Genomic DNA, 22,035 nt, shown 5'->3' on the forward strand with positions numbered 1-22,035 from the left:
TCTCACCACCGCCTTCCCTGCTTTTCCTGAGTCCACTCTAAAAAAAAAACCTGCTCAACCCTGGTTTTTCTGTCTGCCTTTGTTGCTTCCCCGAGGGCTCCTTTGTGTCTGTCCTGTCCCTCCCAGCCCCCTTCCCCGAAATGGCGCGGAGGCACTCACTCTACAGCCCACTACCGAACATTTTAAGCCGCCCTCCCGACCACACTCCCCGCGACGCACAATAAAGTGGAGAGGGGGCTCCGCAGAAGTGCACCCCCACCTTTCCTGCGTTTGTTTGGAACAGGTATTTTTTTCCTGTGGTTGGGTTGAGTGTCAAGGGATGAAGGTAGCTGCGAAAACACGCTGGCACTTGCTAGTCCTCGTTGAATTTGTGTTATACAGTTTTTTGTGCCTTTCCTCGTGTTGCTTGATCAATCCACGATCGAAGATGGCATCGCCTTCCATGCGTACGTCTAGTGCAAGTATGGTGGAACCCTGTCGTCCTTGTCTCAGTGTTGAATAACTTCGCTCCGAAAGACGTGAGTGGTGAACAGTGACATTTACTGACATATGAGCGGTGGAGGCCACGGCGGAGAAGGCGGATTTTATGACGGCGACGTCGTGCTGCTAGGACGTAAGTACGCATTTGAAATAACTCTGTTGTCTGAGTACTGCCGCCGTCTCAGTGATATGCTCGGCGTAAACAGAAACTTTCTAGTTGTTCAGTGTCTTTTTTGAACCAGCCAGTTCTAGATTGCACAGCGTAGAGAGACAAAATACCGAAAAATTTTCTCTCTTACATATCGAAATTTCTTGTCCTTCATGATAACAAGACTAAAATTAGTTTTCTGGTGTGTATTCTTTCTTTACACAGGCATATGGTGCATACGTGCGAGCGCAATCATCGACGAGCGTCCTGAGGGGGAGCGGCTCAAGGCCCTGAACAAACATCACGCATCGCATCGATGCTGCGGAATGTGCCGTAAATAAAGAAGGATGACCAAGCAAGCATTGGAATCGTCCGAGCAATCTGTTTACACTCCAACAATGTTACGACACGCATTTGAAACACAATATTCATTCAAATACGAAAGGCGTGAGGGGCATTCACGATAGTGAGCATTGCCAATCGTCAGGGCCAGGCGTCATGAGACGCCTGGCTTGTCCGTGCTTTCTCTTTCGTCCTGTGTTCTTTTGCACGCATTATCTCTTTTTAAGTAATGTGACGTACACCTTCCGCTGCGTGAGATTCTCGGTAGCTTTTTTTCGTCTTTTTTTCTTTTTCTTATTTCTTAGCGATTACCAATCCACAATCACTTTACCGATAACGATCGTCGATTAGAATCCCAATTATTGATTACCTCTGATCAATCCTTATCTAGCTTACAGAGCACGGCATAGTACGCCACTTTTACGCATACACACCATTTGTTCCAGTACACTGAAGCACCATAACACCCCTTTTCATTCCGTCCAATTTCTGACGGGTAATTTGCATATTAATATTTGTCTGGCTCCGCGGTGGCTCAATGGCTACGGCTCTCGGCTGCTGACCCGAAAGACGCGGGTTCGATCCCGGCCGCGGCGGCCGAAATTCGATGAAGGCGAAATTCTAGAGGCCCGTGTACTGTGCGATGTCTTTGCATGTTAAAGAACCCCAGGTGGTCGAAATTTCCGAAGCCCTTCACTACATCGTCCCTCATAGCCTGAGTCGCTTTGGGACGTTAAGCCACCATACACGACACCAATATTTTTTTCACTAGTGTCAGACCAGAACATATCCCAAACACAGGTTACTAAGCCATACACCCGACCACGCGTTCAATGGGTGTCGCTCAAACACGCCTGAAGCAATTACTCTTCGTGGCCTACGGGAATAAAGAACAAAGAAAAACCTTCGTGGCATACGCGTTACTTGCCCACCTGGCGCAGTGGGGCTATTTTCTTTTTCTCTTTACAGGAATTTGTGGTTTTCTTCCGACGGGCGGAGCCGGGATTTCACCTGAACGAGCTCCTTACGCTGTCGCTTAATACCTGCGACTGTCCAATACTAGACCTTTCCCGGAATGCATCACAGCTCGCGTTTCATGTTCAATGGGAAAAAGATAGCGCGCACCGAGGTGTCTCTAACAAGGAGAAGAAATTGGGAGGAGGAGCCATCACCCAAGGAAAACCGGTCTAGAAGCAAAAGTGGACTGTTTTGCCTGCGGATGAGGTCCAGATTGGGCTAATTAGTGTATATTCATAATGATGGTTCAACAGCGCGAACACACCAAGTCCAAGAAAGAGAGAGGACACACACACCAGCGCTGAATTCAGCGCTGGTGTATGTCCTGTCTCTTTATTGGTCTATTTGTGTTTGCCCGTGGGCCGAACTTGGGCTAGCCCACGTGGGCCGGACTTGGGCTAGGCCATGTTGGCCGGACTTGGGCTAGCCCATGTGGGCCGGACTTGGGCTAGCCCATGTGGGCCGGACTTGGGCAAGCCCGTGCGGGTCCCCGCTGCACTTCCGCCTAAGCCCCCCTGGAGGTCCCCTCTAAGAAGCCCATTACTGCCCCTATGGGTCCCACAAAGGACCGAGGAAAGCCCCCTGTATCGTTTTTATGCATGCAGACCATAGGGGTCCGCTGCTGGTCCTATGTAGCAAGCCCACTGTGCTGCCCCTGTGGGTCCCGCGCGATGCCGAGTTGCAAATCCCACACATATCCCACATCGGGCCCCCATGGGCTGCCCGTGTGGGGCCCACGAGGGCCCGCTATTCCGAGCCCCGTTTGTGCTATTGGGGAGCGCATATCCAACAACGCTAGTTCATGGTATTTGTTTTCAGCCGTTTGTTGTGACATTCGTACTGCTCTGAATTTGTGTGCGCTGTGCGAGCGTAAACCCTCTTGCTTGGGTTTTGCTTGACAGTGTGCGTGCGGAAACTTTTTTGCTCCTGAACGCGGAGGCACGTGTTAAAATGCGCGTATGTGCCTGGAAAATGTCCCAATCGCATCGCTACGACCTTGCGCGGGCAGTCTCCTAGATTGTTCTAACCCCGCCGTAATGGTTTGCCAGCGTCAGTAATTTCTGAACACCTGCACTTCATTTTCTCGAAGCTTAAGAGCGCACTTGAACTGTTGATTGTGCGTTGTGCATTACCGGCTTCACAAGAGAAGACTTCATGGTTAGGCTTCGTGGACATAGACGCACGGTTGTTTTTCCCTTCAACGCAATATCATGGCAGCTAAGAAAACAAGTTTGCTGCTACTTTGAAAAATGCAATTGTACAGACCGCTACAGACAAGCGTTGTACTTTGCGGTAGCAAAGCAGTATGCTTTGCGCACGGTCGAACGACGCTCACTGGCATGTATGCTGCTGAATGACATCTAAGAAGGAATTCATCCTGCTTCCGCAGTAACTGCCAATATTTTTCAAATGATTTTTTTTATACTTATGTACAGGCGTGGCCATAAGTAAACGGAGCACGCTATTGCGTTCGAAGTGGAATCAGGCTTTCTCCATTGGTAATGAAGAAGCGTTGTTTGTCTACAAGGAAGCCCACCAACCTCCGCTACCAGCATGCGCGCACCACTGCTGGAAATTTCAATTAGGTGACGCGTGAAATATATTTGAAGACAGTTGCGTGCTCCGTTTACTTTTGTCCGCGCCTGTACGGTGGCGGTCTTTGCACTTTTTTACCTGAGGGATTTATGTATCAGGTAGCGGCTGCAAGGTGAAAAATGGTGTTTTCTTTGGCCGCCGTCCGTGTAGCTCATGATGTACCCAAGACTCCACCCGCACATGTCTTCGTAGGTCGGCGGGTACTGGTCGTGCGGCGCTCCCAACCTGAAATATGAACGACCACTTCAGTTCATTTCAGCGTGGGCGTTTTGTTTTTCAGTCGTGATCTGGCATTTCAATTTTGTGCGTTTAAAGACAGGAGTTACTGAAGTTGTTTGTGTGCTCATCTACGAGGGCTTGTCGGAAAGCAACCTTTGAAACAAAATGTAATCTTGTCGTACACGGCTGCGCTCTGGATATGTCATTACCAGTCGCCAGGTTGAGCAATGTGTCATGATTTAATAGCACGACAATAAGGGTGAGTATGCAGGTGGTCTTCTGCTTGGAAGTGTCGACAAGAAAAAAGCGGTCTGGGGTTACAGTTTTCTCACATTACAATGCGAAAAATCATTGGTTAGTCACCGATGAGTGAAGGAACAATGCGTGTCTGCCGCTTCAACAGGTTTACGAGGTGCACAGCAAATTTAAAAGCGCAGCTGCAGCACTTGCCGACGATGTCCCGTACGGACGATTAGGTGAAGTCAGTGGTGCATTGGCGGCTGCTGGACAAATCCGAAGAAATCTCTGTTCCTATATTCACGCATGAGTAAAGCGCTGGAGCGTCAGCGTTTGATGCGCTGGATGATATGTTGGGACAAAGCGCACCTGACGGTGCGCTGCACATTCTGTGAACGAGAAGTTCCTTGGTAAATATATTTCGGCGCTTCCGCGCTGCCTGCTTGGTTATGCTGCCCTGAATGAGACCTCCGGCAATAATACTGCCTCGAAGTTTTGTACTATTTGTTTGTTCATGTGCTGAGCCGCCGGTAGGCGTGTTATCATTCTGCTGTGTCGCGAGTGGTTGCCAGTTTTACCTGACAAGAATGTAGCCGCGCGAAACTGCTTCTGCTAAGTGCGAGATTGTCGTAGAGGCTTTCCAAGCCTTAATCGAAAGTCCTTCGTCAGCTAGAGCACAATCTAGAGCGGTGGGAACTCTGTTCTTTGCCGAACGCCAAAATGCACTCGCTTCCGTCGCAAATGGTTGTTTTATTAGGGCACAAGTCTGCCCAATCAACGGTTTGAATTACATGCCAGTCTTCTGCCTTTGTCCGTGCTTTCAAAAACAACTGCGTGACGTCTGGTGGAGGTTCTGAGTATGCCAGAGACCGGTCCTGGCGAAGCCAACGAAGCCGTTCGGATCGAACTCGCAGCTTGAAGCAGCCGTCGTCTTCAAGGACTGCCCCACTGCACCGCCTCCCACCGGAGTACACTTGACGCCAAGAGAAAGCTTCAACTATGATCCAGCCTTCGACGCCTACCGCGGTCATTTACCAGCAGCCCGGGGTGCCACCAACTTTCAAAACGCTCTATTTTGCCGCCGCGGTAGCTCAGTGGTTATGGCGCTCGGCTGCTGGCCCGAAAGACGCGGGTTCGATCCCAGCCGCAGCAGTCGCATTTCGATGGAGGCGAAATGCTAGAGGTCCGTGTATTGTAGATGGAGGAAGGAGACGGAGAAGACGTTGTTCGATCTGTCGTCGCCTCAGCATTATTGTTTTCCCGAATTTAAACAAATTTTATTTATTTCCGTCGAAGACGGCCGCGTCTTCAAATCTTCAAGGCGGTGGTACTATCCCTACATGGGAAGTGTACGGCTGCTCTGGCGCCGGCATTTCTAAAGGAACCACGCGAACCGAAGGAGGCAGCGTGGAAGAGGCAGCCATGGCTTCACAGGGCGTAGAGTGGCCACACCGCACGAATGACCACCAGTCCAGCGAGACATCATCGCTCAATGGAGACGAATCGACGATCGTGGACTGTTACAAGTTGTTGGCCGATACGGCCGACGTGAATGACGAGGGCTTCAAATTGATAAGTCATTCGAAGCAAAGAACGGTCACGATCCCGTTGATAGTGACGCCCACTGAGAAAGGAATTGATTAAAGACAGCGGAACCCCGTCATGCTCTTCGCGGCCATTAAATCACTGCTAGAATCAGCTCCGATTCGCAGCCGATTTGCCACGCAGCGGACTCTTCATTTGGATATATCAACAGAAAAGGAGGTTGACGCCCTTCAGAAGTGCTCTCATATTATTAACGTTAGAATAACGGTCCGATTGCCCCATTCCTATATGAAGAACACCTGTGTATTAAGGGTGTGCCAAAGTGGTCCTCAGAAAGCGAACTTCTTGATTACTTGAAGCAGCAAAGTGCTCTTGACGTGAAACAACTGATGCGTCGTGTGGACTCTCAGGGTAAGGAATGGGCTGTGAAACCTACCAACTCTGTTGTGCTGACATTCGCTCCCAACACAGAGCGCCCAGGAAAAATTGACCAAGCATTCTCAAAGCATGCAGTCACCGAGTTCACTGAAACTCCTCCCCGGTCTTTCAGATGCCAGTGGTTTGGTCATGTGGCCAAAGTTGATATCAAAGACCAGCACTGCAAGCGGTACGGACGCGCCCACGATTTCAAAGCTTGTAAAGCAGATTTTGCTTGTGCCAACTGCGGTGGTGTCGATCCAGCGAGTTTCAGTGGCTGTCCCTTCCGTGTGAGCGCCCTACACCGTCGTCGAATGCATCGTATGTGCTGTCCAGTTTACAATGGGGAAAGGTGTGTGTTGTTTGCTTCCCTCAAGAAGGCATGAGTCCCTCACTGTCCCCATCAGGACATTATCTACCCGCGTGGAAAACAGTCGTTAGAAAGGCTTCACGCCTTCTTCTAAAGTTCCTCCAAGAATCAGATTTCGACTCCACATGGTGACAGCTTGTGTTCATTACTGACTGTTATAGGTGATTCTCTTTAGAGCTATGGAGATGATTCAGGTCTCAGGTATGTGCCTGATTTGTGGACCGTATTTAGCATTTAAGTGTCTGTACGGTAGAGCCATTGCCGGCAGAATCCGCAAGGCTAACCCCACCAGAAGCTTTCAGCACAACCTCAGCCTCACTTACTGTGCGATATCAGTGCACGTTAAAGAACCCCAGGAGGTCGAAATTTCTGCATCCCTTCACTACGGCGTCCCTCATAGCCTGAGTCGCTTTGAGACTTTAAACCCCCATAAACGAAACCAAACCGAACGCTCCCCAGGCAAAGATCCCCCAGAAAGGCTTGACTGATTTCATTGGTCGCACACGTCAGTAACTGGGACGACCGGATGAGCCTGAATCAAAGGTTTTTCGCACTAGAGGACCCAGCCCGCACATGGTGCCTAGTAAGCCTTAGAAAGCACCTACTACCGTCTGGTACTTAGTAGAAGCGGTTGGACGTGGCTAAATCTTGCGATATAAAACTAGTCGCTTCTCGCTACATAAAAAAGCGATAACGCCGCGCGCCGACGGCGTCGAGCATGAAAAAGCAAGCTACAAAGCTTCGCGGCAATATACAACATGTATACACGTGATTTCTACGGTGGAAAATTTGCTAATCCTGGTTTCGAGAAATCTGTAATTTCGAAGATGAGTAGAGCGCAGGTGAACACAATTGTGCGAACGACACAGGCGGACAGGTCACACAGCAATCCCTTCCAAAAATCTCCTTAGACAGTCCGTAGACTGTCCATATTAGCTACAGCTTGCGTGGCGCTCCATCGAACTTACCCGAGCTTCCTCTCATTAGCTACAGCTTGCGCGGCGCTCCTCCGAACTTACCCGAGCTTCCTATCATTAGCTACATCTTGCGCGACGCTCTTCCGAACTTACCCGAGCTTCCTCTCATTAACTACAGCTTGCGCGGCGCTCCTCCGAACTTACCCGAGCTTCCTCTCATTAGCTACAGCTTGCGCGGCGCTCCTACGAACTTACCCGAGCTTCCTCTCTTTAGCTACAGCTTGCGCGGCGCTCCTCCGTACTTACCCGAGCTGCCTCTCATTAGCTACAGCTTGCGCGGCGCTCCTCCGAACTTACCTGAGCTGCCTCTCATTAGCTACAGCTTGCGCGGCACTTCTACGAACTTACTGGAGCTCCCTTTCGTTAGCTACAGCTTGCGCGGCTCCCCTCCGAACTAAACCGAGCTTACGAGAGTAACTCGGGCAGGCTCGGGTTTGTTCGGAGCACGGGACAAGACAAGACAAGGTTCTTGTTCGGGGTCGGTACACCTGGAGTTTAGTTCTTTCGCAGTAATACCAAAAGGCTCTCAAAGGCTAGGACAATGGTTCGTGCCTTGAAGAGGTTTACGTCTTGACGGGTGCCTTGAATGCACCACTATACGGCTGAAAAAAAGAAACCGTGTGGTCTGAAGAGTTTTGACGAGGAGTCCACGAGTCGAAAGTAGAGGGTCGCGGTCTCAAGTAGGCGCGAAGAGCGACGAAACTACAAGAGCCAGAACTTTCTTTTCAGCCGCGGCAAAATAACCGGCAACGCATAGGCTTTACCATATGGTGATGTGATTCATTTTTACGGCGCAGGGGAAGGTGCGGCCAAAACGCAATGGCACATGGTATTTTTGTCTACACAAGGTGATGTCAAAGTCCCGTTTTCCAAGAATTTCCACGCCCATAAGCCGAGCACTATACCAGAGGAAAACTTTTACGGAGGCGGCGAGAGTTAGACGCACGAGAGAAAGAGTCAGCACAGTACTTACATGTGTCCGAATTCATGAGTCGCTACGTCATTTCCGGAGTACGACCCAAACGTATCCTCAACAATGAGCGCATTTTTTCCTGGAATGCACATGCCGCCGATGGGCGATATACCTGCGAGAGCAGCCGACAGAAATGTTTTTTTTTTCACTTGTGGCTCCGAACCACCGTAACGGGATTCAATTACTGGGGACAGACTCCCCGAGAAGAGTGTAGAGATGGTGGCTACCTTAAAGGAGTGAGTTTACTCAGTCGTGACCCCGTTTTCTGTACAGTTCTCAGAGTATTCAACTGCGAGAAAAATAGTATAATGCGCTCTACTTCTTAACAACACAATAAAGTGAATTTCGCTGCATTTCGCTGCAGTAATTATGATTAGTGGTGACTATGAATATTAAATTATATAACCTGCAGAACCAGCCCGAGCGATAAATAATTCCCCACAAAAAATTCTCCTACGGTTGGGCACGTACACGTTCAGGAGCGAGTGACTCGCCCTGCGGCTGTAGGGATGAGTCTCCGCACGGGAATCGGCAAAGAAAGTGAGAGAGAGAAAGAAATAAATAAAAAGGCTGTTTAGATAAATGCAAGAATAAAAAGAGGCTAAATGAGATAAATGCCGGCATGATTGCCATTAGTTATGTAACATAAGAACAACTGATAGGCATTACTAATAATCTGCAATTATTATCGCAAACTCTAAAGCTGCTGTCAAAAACCTTGAAGCTAAACGATGTCCGCATCACAATAATGCTTTTACTGATACTGATCATAAAAATTTTCAAACTAATGCTTTATTACCATAGGATGGCCCGGTGATAATATACGTTACAGGCCATGCAGTGTACCAATGCGCGTCAACACAATGTTTTTGTCGCCGATTGAGGGAAATAACTAGAGGAATAATAATGGGGTGGAGCGCATATGGCAGGTTCTCTCAGATCATGAATGGCAGTTTACCAATATCCCTCAAGAGAAATGCCTACAACAGCTGTACCTTACCGGTACACACCTATGGGGCAGAAACGTGGAGGCTAACAAAGAGGGTTCAGCTTAAGTTGAGGACAACGCCGTGAGCAGGGTGTCGAACCGGTATTTTTTCGGGTTCGGTTCGGGTTCGGGTTCACGCCTTTCGGGTTCAGTTCCGGGTTCGGCTCCAGAGGGCCATTCCGTTCCGGTTCGAACCGGTTCGGACCGTCTCGAACCGGTTCAAACGGGTTCAAACGGGTTCAGGACAAAAAAAAAATTAGAACGGAGATGGGTTTCAGTGGTATGCGTTTTCTTTTTTCTTGCACATCGCTATACAAAATAAAAATGCAAAGATTTGTTTACGAGAACATAAAAGTGGGCTAGTTGGTAACGGTTGCTTAAGCAGCGCAGGAAACAGGACAAACGGAAGTCTGCAGACGACACAGACGCCGACTAAAAACTGGTTATTACATTCTCCGAAAAGCATATGAAGGCGCAGGACACAGCAAACAATCCAGAAAACAGAAGAGCAAAAATTTAAACTAAAAAACATACTGCGCATGCACAGCGTAGTCGAGTCATGACATCTTTTTCAATGAAATTCGAAGACTATATTACATAGTAGACGGCACTCCCCTATCTCCTTGACCTTATGCAGTTGCCACGAAAGCCTGGCTCCTTATCTACGAAATTTATGTATGGTGAAGCAACACGCTCATCTGCATCAGTATAGTCAGAGTAGAAGCTTGGGCGAGTTGGTGATGGTTCACTTGCCACATAGCTATGTGACAAGTGAATCATCTGCCTCCTTCCAGATCATAAGGCCTCCACCATCTCCCTAAAAATTCGATCAGAGTGATTAAACAGGAGACTTGCCTTTCTAAGTGGGGAAGCAGATGAGTGTGTTGCTACACCATCTATCAGCTTGGTAGTTAAGGAGTCAGGCTTTCTTGGCATTGTGTGAGGTCCAGGAGATAGGGGAGTACCGTCTACTATCGAAGATACTCTTCGAATTTCGTTGAAAGAGACGTCACGACTCAACTGTGATGTGCATCGCAGTATGGTTTTTAAGTTTTAACCTTTGTTTTTTTTTTTTTTTTTGGGGGGGGGGGGGTTGTTTCCTGTGCCCTGCGCCTTTATATACTTTTTCCAGAATAAAATAACCAGTTGTTAGTCAGCGCTCGTGTCATGTCCTTTCTTCCTTTTGTCGTGTTTACTGCGTTACTTGAGCACGAAAAAATTTTTAATGCGAGATGTTCTCACTTTACCCATTTTATTTATTGCCTGCAGAAAAAAGACGAATTTACGGTAAGATTGGTTTGGTTTCTGGGGTTTAACGTCCCAAAGCGACTAAGGCTAAGAGAGACGCCGTAGTGGAGGGCTCCGGAAATTTGGACCACCTGGGGTTCTTTAACGTGCACTGACATCGCACAGTACACGGGCCTCCAGAATTTCTCCTCCAAAGAAATTCTAGCCGCCGCGGCCGGGATCGAACCCGCGTCTTTCGGGACAGCAGCCGAGCACCGTAACCGCTGAGCCACCGCGGCGGCGAATTTACGGTAAGAGCCGCAAAATAAAATGAACTCGAAATAAATGAAAATCGGCTGTGCGTATACGCTATAATCCACCTTATAAGGTCTAGGACGAAAAGCCGATACATTTTGCATCTACAAGACCCTCCTGCTTGAGCAGTTTGGGAGACCCCGTAGCGCGAGTAATAGGTCTCGTACGCAGTGTATTTACGGCCCCGTAAGTACGCAGTGTACTTACGGGGCTCCAAGATTGCCGCCGCACGCGCCCGCTACGTTCCCGCGCACTACTGAGAAATGAAACTGTCATGTATTGGCACGTCACACCGAAATCTACTTGCCAGTCCCCCCTCCTTTACTACATGGTAAGAAAATGTTCGAGAATCCCTCCACCGCGCATCCCCTACCCGACGAGAGCCTCGTGGGAGCACTGGCTCTCCCTAACATAAAGAACTTGCCAAACATATTTTATTTGAATCACCTATTCGACATCGCCTTTGTGACTCACGTTATATATCCTGAGCCCCTATAGCTCAGTATCTTCAAAAACTCAGCTAATCGAGGCTTCTCACTATAGTAAAGTAAGAAATTTGTTCGTGATAGAATGTTTGGGACTCTTCCTGGGGCGCTATCAAAGGCAACCTTTGCGTCCACATAATTTTTTGCGCCCTTGATAGAGTGATACAGAGGGGTTAATCTGGCGTGCACCATTTGCCCACCAACTTGTTTCAGGCATTTATTTCCAAAGCTACAAACAGCCTCTTTCTGGCAGCTATGCTTATCAGGTGAGTAAGTGCTTGCCTGTCTTTTCTGGACATGCTCGCGAGTGCTGATTCATTCTGTTTTCTCACTCTTGGCTTTTACTTACCTGTACGGCCTCTCCACAAAGCAGATGACAAATGTTGCGATCGGTCATTACTTCCTCTACCCATACATCTACAGCCTTACCTAAACTTTCTTGATACTAGTGTATTAAAGCGAAGTCAGCGGATGTACACTGGAGCCCACTTTAATGGCCACGGATATAACGAACGCTCGCTTATTTCGAGCGGGTGTGGTGGTACCGTGAAAATATGCATAAGGGCAACGGAAATTCGTCGCAGATACAGCGAACTCTGCCCACATCACTCGGTTATAGCGAACGAGATGGCGTGGTGAACTACCCCGAGGTTGTAGAGGTCGTCCTTCCGCTAAGCACGCAGATGAAATAGCGCCTCTCAACCTTCACGACACCGCCCCGGAAAAAACGTGTAAACCCAGAAATGGAATTAAAAGGCGGTCCTGCTCTGCGCAGCGCTAACCGGAAAGTCCGGCGTCCGGTAACACTGTAAATGCTAATGTAAACACAGTAACGATATGCTATAATTCTCTATTGAAATAGTAAGTAACCGCCGGCCAAACCCGCGTCGATGGCCAACGAGGGCAATTACTGCCTACGCGTTCGCCGGCTCGGCAAAGCATCCTGAGTAGAAGAAGCGCGGTGCGCGTGAGACAGAGGCATCGTCAAAAGCGAAGCTACTGACCAATCTCGCGGACCAACTAAAAACAGCGATTAGATAATTTTTGAAATCCTTGCTGGCCATCCCGGTCACGTGGTACGCATAGCCTGCCCAGTCGTCTCAATCTTTGGCGCCGCTGCAATGTGCAGGCATTGTCATATAGCTAACAGTGCAATGGATGCATTCTGCGCCACAAGCGCTGCACTACTTCGTCGCTGCATCAGCCCAGTAACGACAGAAGAAGCTCGAAAACACGCGTGACCAGATGATTGCAGATTTCTGGCAACGCTTCGTTGATCCATAGCCGACCGCATGTTTCCTAGGATAACTGCGTTCCTGCGGACCACAAAATCGCAGAAGCGCCTGCTCTGACGGAGACGTTGAACACCAAGTGCGAGCTCTTCCTACTGCCAGGAATCTCATTTACGTGGCCGACCTGCCACCAGTTGCCATGCACACTTCATCCATGATTAGTTATACCCCGTCCCTAAATTTGATAGTTGGCAGCAAGGTCTCGACGAGGATTAAATGACCGCCCTAGATAGCCTGGAAAGAGCCGCGGCAGGCTCTGCTTTGCACAAGTAGGCACGCATAACGCAGCTTTGTAAGAAATAATTGCCACTTTTAGCGGCCTTAGTATTTTTGGCTGTTGTAAGAAGAATCCACTTGCTACGAACATCAGATATAACTCCAGAAAATGGTTATAGCGCCGAAACAGAAAACACACAGAAACCTAGACGGGACAGGCGCTTTCTGTGTGTTGTCTGTTTCGGCGCTATAACCATTTTCTGGAAACATGCACCAACTAGCCCCCCAACAAGTATTAATCAGATATAACTAATGGAACCTGCGGGACCGTCAGGTTCGCTATAAGTGGGCTCGACTTAGTTTTAATCGGCCAAAAAAACCTTTTTCACCCTTCAGACATGGACCTGACATGTTTGGACGTACTACCTTCGCGCAAAAGGGGCGTTTGTGCCGTAGTCAGTGCATTTCAACCTGTGCGAGCAACGAGAAACAATTTCAGCAATAAAATGATATTTTTGTCATGATGCTGTATTCTTTTAGAACATACTTAAGCAGTCTCTTAAAAAACCCATTGACATCATACATTTCATTATAACATTTATGTCTGCGATGAAAAACTCTTGAATTCCGTGCGAACTCTTCGTGTTCATAGGACGCAGGACCGCCGCGTTCCACGCGGTCACTGTTCAGACACAGTGCCCTTTAACGTAGGAGGAATATGCAGCGCAAGTTCAACCTCCTGACTGGTTCCCGTTTTATGGCGTGTGTACCGTCTTGAATTGTCACGTGCGGGCGGACGCAGGGAGTTATGGTGACGTGAGGCCTTATGACGAGATCGCTGAATTCGACGAGGTCAAGTAAGGCATGAGGAGGGTCAGAGAGGTTCCAAATATGCCATGCAACAACCATAAAAAGAAGTCTACAAGATAGCCGAATAGCCTAAAGCATCTGTAAACAGAGTTGTCTGTTGCGCCGCGATTAGTACGAATCCCACTCGGAGTCAGAGGTAAGACTATGCATATTTTTTTAGTTGTTCTTTTTACTGCGTTAGCAGTATAGCGTGCTTTCCCAAAAATAACCGCGCTGCGTGCGTGCAGCCTCCATCCTTGATGCACACTCCGGTGGACGACACATCAGTGCATTCACTGGTAAAAATGCACCTTCAAAAACTTTCCCCCATCTCCTCACCCCCAAAACCCACCTGTACCCGTTATAGCCGAGGCAGATTGTTGTGAAGGCTGAACGTATTCAATCGCCCAAGCGTTCTAAGAAAAAACACACTAACAATCATAAGCCTGTCGCGTCAGACACTAAGAACGGGAAATATGACTGCGAAAAGTAGATATAAGTCGCCAGACAGAGAATTCAAGATCCACCAGTGCGAGATCAGCGGATGGAGCCGAGCGCTGGCGACTGGCAGAAATTGTTACGTAGAAGCAGAACAATTTCAGCGAACCGGCATAACGAAATCACTTCATCGTAGTTACATTGCATCGCAGTAGCATCTTTTAGGGCGTAATCACTATCGCATGCCAGCGAGCACATGTATTTCCGCATTGCCCTTTTTGTGTAATCGGTATTTAATTTTTTCTGTTTTAGTACTTCTCCACCGTAGCCAAGAATCCGCCTTTCGTTGCTTATTTCCGTCGCGCGCAAACAAGAATATGCGGATTCTAAAAAAAAAAGAAGCTGCACCAATTTATATATTCTTCTTTTGGTAATACTAGTAGTAATATCTCAGGTTTAACGGGTCGAGTAGACATTGGGGCTATATGACAAACGGTGTAGTGGAGGGCTCCAGATTAACGGACACCTGGGGATTTTCGACGCGCGACAGAGCACGCTGGCTTTTGTATTTTTGCAATCAGCAGCCGAGCTCCACAGCCATTGAGCCATTTTTTTTTCTTTATTGCCCTACAGGCTCATCGTGAGGGGTTTTATTTAGAACTTGCTGTCTAAGACAATGAGCGCCTACAAAAGTAAATGTTGCACTACCCACTGCGGTTGCTGAGTGGTTAGGGCGCTCGGTTACTTATTCGATGCACCCTGGTTCGAACTCGTCCCTGGCGGCAACGTTTCGATGAAGGCGAAACGCAAAATTCACCGTATGCTTCGCGATGTCAGTGCAAGTTAAAGGGCAACTGCGCCACCTTTTGAGAATTTCGCGATACTCAAGGATTCAAATCTATACAGGCTGTAGGTAAAGGATACTAAGTTTTTTGCACTACCATTTAAAATAGTGACGTAATCGACGAATAAATTTTGCATTTCTCCTCAAAGCAACAAAAGAGTGCGGGGAAGTTCAGTGTGATGTCACGGAAGGTATGATTTTAAATTACTGCGGCCGTCAACCACGCCCTGCCGCGCCTCGTTGGACGCTTCCAAACAACGTTCGGCGGGCTTTGACTTCGGTTGCGTTGGTTTTTTTTTTCCTTCAAACCAGGCGTTTATGCGTTGAAAATGTACGGATACGTTCGATGACGTCAACATGCGTCCCCCACTTAGCGGTGTGCGCTACGGAGAAGTTTGAAGGCCGTCGCAATTTTAATTGGTGATTACGTCACCGTTTCAAATGCTAGGCCAAAAGGACTTCGCATACTTTACCTCAAAGTCTCCTTTCAAATGACCCCATAGATATTAGAATACATGGACCACCGTGTGTTATTCGCCTACTGCCACTAAATAATTTAGAAAATAATTTTTTCTCCCATGCTGTGTCGGTTTCATCAACCGTATGATGGCTTTGACGTGAGTTCAACATTAGGTCACGTGAGGCACGGGAAGACTAATACAAACGCTGATACGTTGTTTTGACTCACTGTAGCACTTATATCAGCTGACTTCAAGACCTATAATTACAACGAACGACGTATCAGCAGTTATATTGCCGTTTATAGCACCTCACGCGACCTAATTTCCACTACACGTCACAGCCATTGTTATGTTGGTGAAACCGAAACAGGATCAAGAAGAAATTCAAGGATAAATTATTTATTATGTGTTGGTGAATACCAGGCGGTGCTCCATGTACACCAACGTCTAACGCATCGTTTGAAAGAAGCACGCAAGAAAAAGTTTCGTGTCTATAGTACTTTACTGAGTTAGAGCAGTCCTAACACTTTGATTAAAGATTTACGCAAATATTCCCGTCTATAATCTTTAAGTTTTCAGCGCGTACACTCTGTCCCCGTGACCTAGTGGTCGCTGGACAGTTGGAAAACTCATTTCATTGCTGCTCTTTTTTCTTTTTTCCCCTTTGTTCCCCTCCCCAAGGTAGGGTAGCCAACTGGGTACCGCCTGGTTAACCTCCCTGCCTTTCCGTCCTTTTCTCTCTCTCTTTTACGCAAATATGTAAAATGGAGGAGTAATAACTAAAGATTTCACATAAACCTGACGTACAAGTGTTTAGAATTGGCGGCAGTAAATTAGAGAAGCGTCAATTAGGCTTCTTCCCAGGCACCAGACCTTCTGTAAGTTAGCTGTCGCATATACTGGATACCATTTTCGCACTTCCCAGCGCAGACAGCTACGGGTGGGTAAGTCTATCCGATAGATCATATCATTTTGTCGAAAAACAAAACGTATGCCGGCATGCAAAAAAAGTGGGGCTGAACCGGGTGCTGAACCGGGTCCCGAACCGGTTCGGAACGGTTCCTTTGAATCGTTCCGGTTCGGGTTCAGTTCCAAGATGGCGAAAAAAATATGGGTTCGGTTCGGTTCCAGTTCCGGGCGAAAATTCGGGTTCGGTTCCGGTTTCGGGTTCGGGTTCAGTTCCGGTTCGACACCCTGGCCGTGAGCTATGGAAAGAAAAATTAGGTGTAACTTTAACAGATCGGAAGCAGGTGGAGTGGGTGAAGAAACAAACGCGGGTTAATGACCTCCTAGTCGAAATCACGAGGAAGAAATGGATTTGGCCAGGGCATGTAATGCGAAGGCAAGATAACCGGTGGTCCTTAAGGGTAACGAAGTGGATTCCAAGAGAAGGCATACGTAGCAGGGGGCGGCAGAAAGTTAGGTGGGCGGATGAGATTAAGAAGTTTGCTGGGATACGGTTGCCGCAACTGGCAAAGGACCGGGTTAATTGGAGAGGCATGGGAGAGGCCTTTGCCCTGAACTGGGAGTAGTCAGGCTGATGATGATGATGACCAGCTATAACCTCCTCACAATGTACTTAAAACATCAGATATTGCACTTCTGAGGATGTCCTGAGGCCGGGCATGAGGACCTTTTCAATACATTTTGAGGATCATTTCAGGACATCCTAGGCTTATAAAGAATATCCTTAGAAAAATATCCTCAGTATGTGGTCAGCATATTGCAGTGTTGTCTGGGATGTTATCTTCTGATGGCACTAAGACGACCAACTGATTATTCATTTGTGGATTTTCACTGAGGCGACTGTTCCCCAGTGCAGTTTAGAATAACGAAAAATAAACGTTTCTCTTGTTTCTATTGAATACCGAACTGTTCTGGAAAGTTAGAGATCACCGCGGCGACACGCATTGGGAGAATGCGAAATCAGTGACGCCCTCTCGAAACTCGTCGCCTCTCTTTGCTTTTCTTTATTGATTAATTATAGATGAATTGATTAATTACCAACCAAATGATTATTATAGAATAATTGATTTTTTACAGATCAGTTGGTAATTTATTGATCACATGGTTAATTATTGATCATTTGATTAAGTATCGGCCGAATGATTAGTTATCGCGGTCAATTTATTCTTGTCAATCAATTGATTAATTGTAGATTTTTTGACCTTACCGGCCGAAGATTGAGTACCCATTTCGTTGTTCAAATTCGATGCCTTAATTACTATATACGTGTCCAAACTATTCAACCCTCCATTGCTTTTGCTTCTAATTAATTAACTAATTACTTCAAATCAATGAAGTGTTTTTAATTTATTACTTTCATTCATAAAACACATTTCAATCCATTTCGAACTTTTATTTTTTCACTCATTTTGTACAACTGCCTGCCATTGCTTGCCATCCACGCTATTTCGACATTCAATTTCGACATTTTGACTCTAATTAATCGCTGTAATTGGTTACCTAATCATCTTAGTGACAATTTTGTTGCGCATCATCTCCATATTGCCCTATATCGATAACAATCATTCGTTTCATGCTCCCTCTTGTGAGAACGGCACAACTGCAGCGGACGTGTTTTTCCGACGCATTTTGGTGACAGAGCCATCGCCGACGGAGCCTAGAAATGCTTCCGCATTAAAATTCTGACCTACAAACTGGTTGGTTTGGTTTGGTTTATGGGGTTTAACGACCCAAAGCGACTAAGGCTATGAGAGACGCCGTAGTGGAGGGCTCCGGAAATTTAGACCACCTGGGGTTCTTTCATGTGCACTCACATCACACAGTACACGGGCCTCTAGAATTTCTCTTCCAAAGAAATTCTAGCCGCCGCGGCCGGAATCGAACCCGCGTATTTTGGGTCAGCAGCCGAGCACCATAACCACTGAGCCATCGCGGCGGTTGACCTACAAACTCCACTTAACCGCTAACACTCCCTTAAATCAACGACATTCTTTCCCAGCGTATATCGCACGTTTGTTCTATGATTACTTGGCTTATTCAAAATGAGTACACTGGACAAATACAAATTAAGTTTTGAAATATTTTGTCATTCAAACATGATAAAATTGGCTTTCAAGTTGAGCCTCAGTAAGGCCGGCACCTCTCAGCTGCAATAATAAATCAAAAACAGGGTCTCGTGCTCAAGAAAACAACGAATATAATTTAGTGTTACTGCGAGTTTTTCTATTACAAATGCGTAGCCCAATTTTTTGGACTCGGCACACAATGCCCTTTTCGTAGTGAAATCTTCAAAAGGAATGAGAAGAAACTACGTCAAGTGTGTTGGACGGAAATTTTAGCTACACTGCAATTTTTCACTACTCTTCGCCCACTTAGCTTTCCTTATGACTCACAGAACTACAGTTGAACGTCTCCACTTGATTAATCTAAGATATATCATGTATTTGCACTCAGTAGTGCTTTACTGCTTGTACATTCTGTAACAAAAAAATTTTTGCTCACATCATGGGGAATTTTTTCTTTTTGAGTATCTTTCAGCATTGATTGTGTTTATGATCCCATAGCTGTGTAGATGCGCCGCTTCCTTTACGGGTGGCGTGGCAGCGTCGGGTAAAGTGATGCCTAAGGTCTAGTCATCCCAGAGGGTATGTTGCAATACTTCTTACAAAGAAACGTGGCAAGAAAGAAACAAAAGCATTCGCCTCAAGTCAAATGAAGAGCAAATAGCTGTGATACCTAGCCAAATTTTATTACTTAACCAAAGGAAATAACTGAAGTGCAAATAATCCATTAAAATTAAAATACTGTTATACCCGCAAGCCTCTAGCAAACAAAAAATCTGCACACTTTCTATCATTTGCACATGTGTAATATTCTCGTTAATTAACAAAGATTCTGAAAACGGCACCAATACTGGTGCTTTCTGGAGATTGAATGCACGAGAAAACAAAGTGCCCAAATATTTGGGATTTTGAATAGTTATGATTATTTTACATGCTGTGCACAAATTATTCAAAATGCCAATAGTGAATTTCGTTTTGCGAAAATGCTAATATTTCAGGACAAATAACTTATAACGACATCGTTGCAGAGGCAGCATTTTCGCGCACAGCTCAATCTTGCAAATTGGCACTCGCGTAAGCATGGAGCCATTAAGGCCACGATGGACATATTTTGCGCGCTAAAATAAAAGAAACAGTATGTCGCGCTTATTTCCGCCATTGAAAGGAAGTTACCACTTCCTCGAAAAATATTTGAAAGGGGCACCGGTCTCAAGTTAAGCTATATTCAAGAATTTGTTTTCGCAATTATGAAGCACGTCTCCTTCAAATTAGCAGATGCGATAAACATCTAGGCTCTAAGCAAGTGTATCTACTTTAATTTTTATATGATGTAGGCAAGCGCAAGAATCATTGCCCTAAATATGGTGTTTTTTTTTAATTTGGCATTAAGCAAAAACCGAATGAAAAAACCTTTGTTCCCAATTTTCCTTAGAACTTCTGAAACAAGTCTACAGAAAGAAGTTAGAAAGAATACGAAAGAAAATGTTGCATTGCTATGTTTCCAGCTACGTTATTCAAGCTCAAACCTGTAGCTTCTCGAGCAATGGCCGGAGCGCTTAAATGAAGGGGCGGAAGCAGCAAATTTGTCCACCGCTGCTCTAAACTGTCCCCTAATCCCAAGACTGATACCTTTTCCGTCAAGTGAGAGCATATCCATTTACTTTTTCATGAACAAACACGGATCTGTGATGTAAGCAGGATTTGGTGTGCCGCTAGCGCCGAGTGCGCGTAACAGCCGGGGGTGCGGCAATTAGGAATGCATGTAAACAAAAGTTTTTAATCTATTTCTCTGACTGCACAGTGCATTGGTGATGCCGTGCGTGTCTCCAGGCTCTCGCTTTGTCAGTCCACTGCAGGCATACCGTGGCTAATTTTCTTTTCAAATTCGCGTTAGATTTAGAAATAAATTTGGGTTTCTTTTTTTGCCGCAGTTGATTTATCTTCATTGGTTTAAGCCTGTGATAGCTGGGCTAGAACAGGCGTTACCTCAGCTTGTTTACTATTTTTTGAACCTTTGCCTATCAAATAAACTCGAAATGAGTAAATGAGATCTTCCTTCCCTAACAAAAAGACGACGAAGGCCTAAAACAAAATGTGGATTTGTAAAACGAATCTGGGAAGCTTATATTGTGATATAAATATTCATTGGCTTTGAAATGACGTTGTATACTTCACGTTTTTTAACGAAAGAAAACCTCAAAGCTGCGCTGTGCAGTCAGCAAATTACAATGGAATTAGTTTGGTTTTTGTTAACGCTAAATTTGCCCGATGGAAGAAAAAGTGCTGTCAATGAGTGCTGCTAATTTCTATAGAAAAGTAGGAATGAAGAAGTTTGTGTGATATGATTTAGAAATGTTGTTTCCAGCAGAGTGCGTTGTGATCTAATCGACCATACTCCACAGTATTGTAGTTCAGCTCTCCAACTTTTGTTTGTGCATTACTTAAGTGTGCTGTAATTGCGTCCTGTCAGGCTAAGGTCTGCCAGTATTATTGTGTTTGTTTACCATTTGGACACATTACTAGCCTTAAAGGCTATGGGTCCAACCAAATGTGTGAGTACGGATTTTAAAAATTAAAAACAAAACGTTATGAAGCATTAGAAAAATGCATGCAGTCCGGCTATGCGTAAAAAGTCACAAACTTCAAGCATAAATCTTTCTTGTTAACGACAAGGGGAAATGCGAGTTATTAGTGAAGACAGGCCTGCCTTTCGAAGAACACCAGAGCGCACCAGCCAAGCTCGTGCGCATTTCTATGGGCCCCACACCCAGTGGTTACCCGCACCCGGCGGTAGCGTCACTGAATCCTGCTTACGTCACAAATCGGTGTTAGTCCATTAAAATGAAATTAGCATGCTCTTTCATGACTTAAAAGTCTAACTCGCGATTTAGGAAAAATTTAGAGCACAAGAGGGCATGTTTTTTGCTTCCGCCCTTTCATTTAGTCTTTCCAGACGATTCTTGAGAAGCTAGAAAGATAAGATTGTTAGAAACAACATAATATAATATATTCTTTCGTATTTTTTCACCTCCTTCAAGAGACTTGTGTCAGGAGTTTTAAGCAAAATTGGTGATGAGTTTTTGTTTTTTCATTTTATCTTTGAATAACACTACTATATTTAAAAACATAGGATATAGGCCAATTTTTTTTTAGCTTCCCTACACTATATAACAGCGAAAGTCCGTACACTGTTTTAGTAACTAGGCGCTTGTCAATTCCGCATATATCAACAAGATGTGCTCTATATTTGGGGAGCAAAAATTCCTTGTACATAAGCTCATCTGAGACCTGTGCCATTTTCAAATTTTTTTTTCTAGGAAGCGGAATGTTGTTCACAATGGCGGAAGTAAGCGTGACATATTCTTTCTTCCATGCACTTTTAGCGCGCAAAATATATCCGTCATGGCTTTAATACCTCTCTTACGTCATTGCAAATTTGCAAGATTTAGCCGTGTGCGAAACTCGCTCCTTTGCCACGACGTAGTTTATAATTTTTTTCTCCTGAAATATTAGCATTTTCAGAAAACGAAATTCACTATTGGCCTTTTCAATATTGTGTGCGTAGAATGT

At 46.0% G+C, this 22,035-nt stretch overlaps 1 protein-coding gene across 1 annotated transcript in view; it reads right to left on the reverse strand.

The window, feature by feature from the left end:
* Positions 1–22,035, reverse strand: part of LOC149356306 (A disintegrin and metalloproteinase with thrombospondin motifs like) — a 130,956-nt gene that overhangs the window by 12,238 nt on the left and 96,683 nt on the right. The window contains exons 10-11 of the mRNA XM_089576301.1: positions 8,322–8,433; positions 3,662–3,808 (exon numbers count right to left, since the gene is read on the reverse strand). Coding sequence (XP_089432427.1) covers positions 3,662–3,808; positions 8,322–8,433 — 259 coding nt within the window. The remainder of the gene's footprint in view (positions 1–3,661; positions 3,809–8,321; positions 8,434–22,035) is intronic.

The sequence above is a fragment of the Amblyomma mixtum genome, chromosome 3, assembly GCF_055824585.1.
Source record: "Amblyomma mixtum isolate Tamu chromosome 3, ASM5582458v1, whole genome shotgun sequence".
NCBI classification, from domain to species: Eukaryota; Metazoa; Arthropoda; class Arachnida; order Ixodida; family Ixodidae; genus Amblyomma; species Amblyomma mixtum.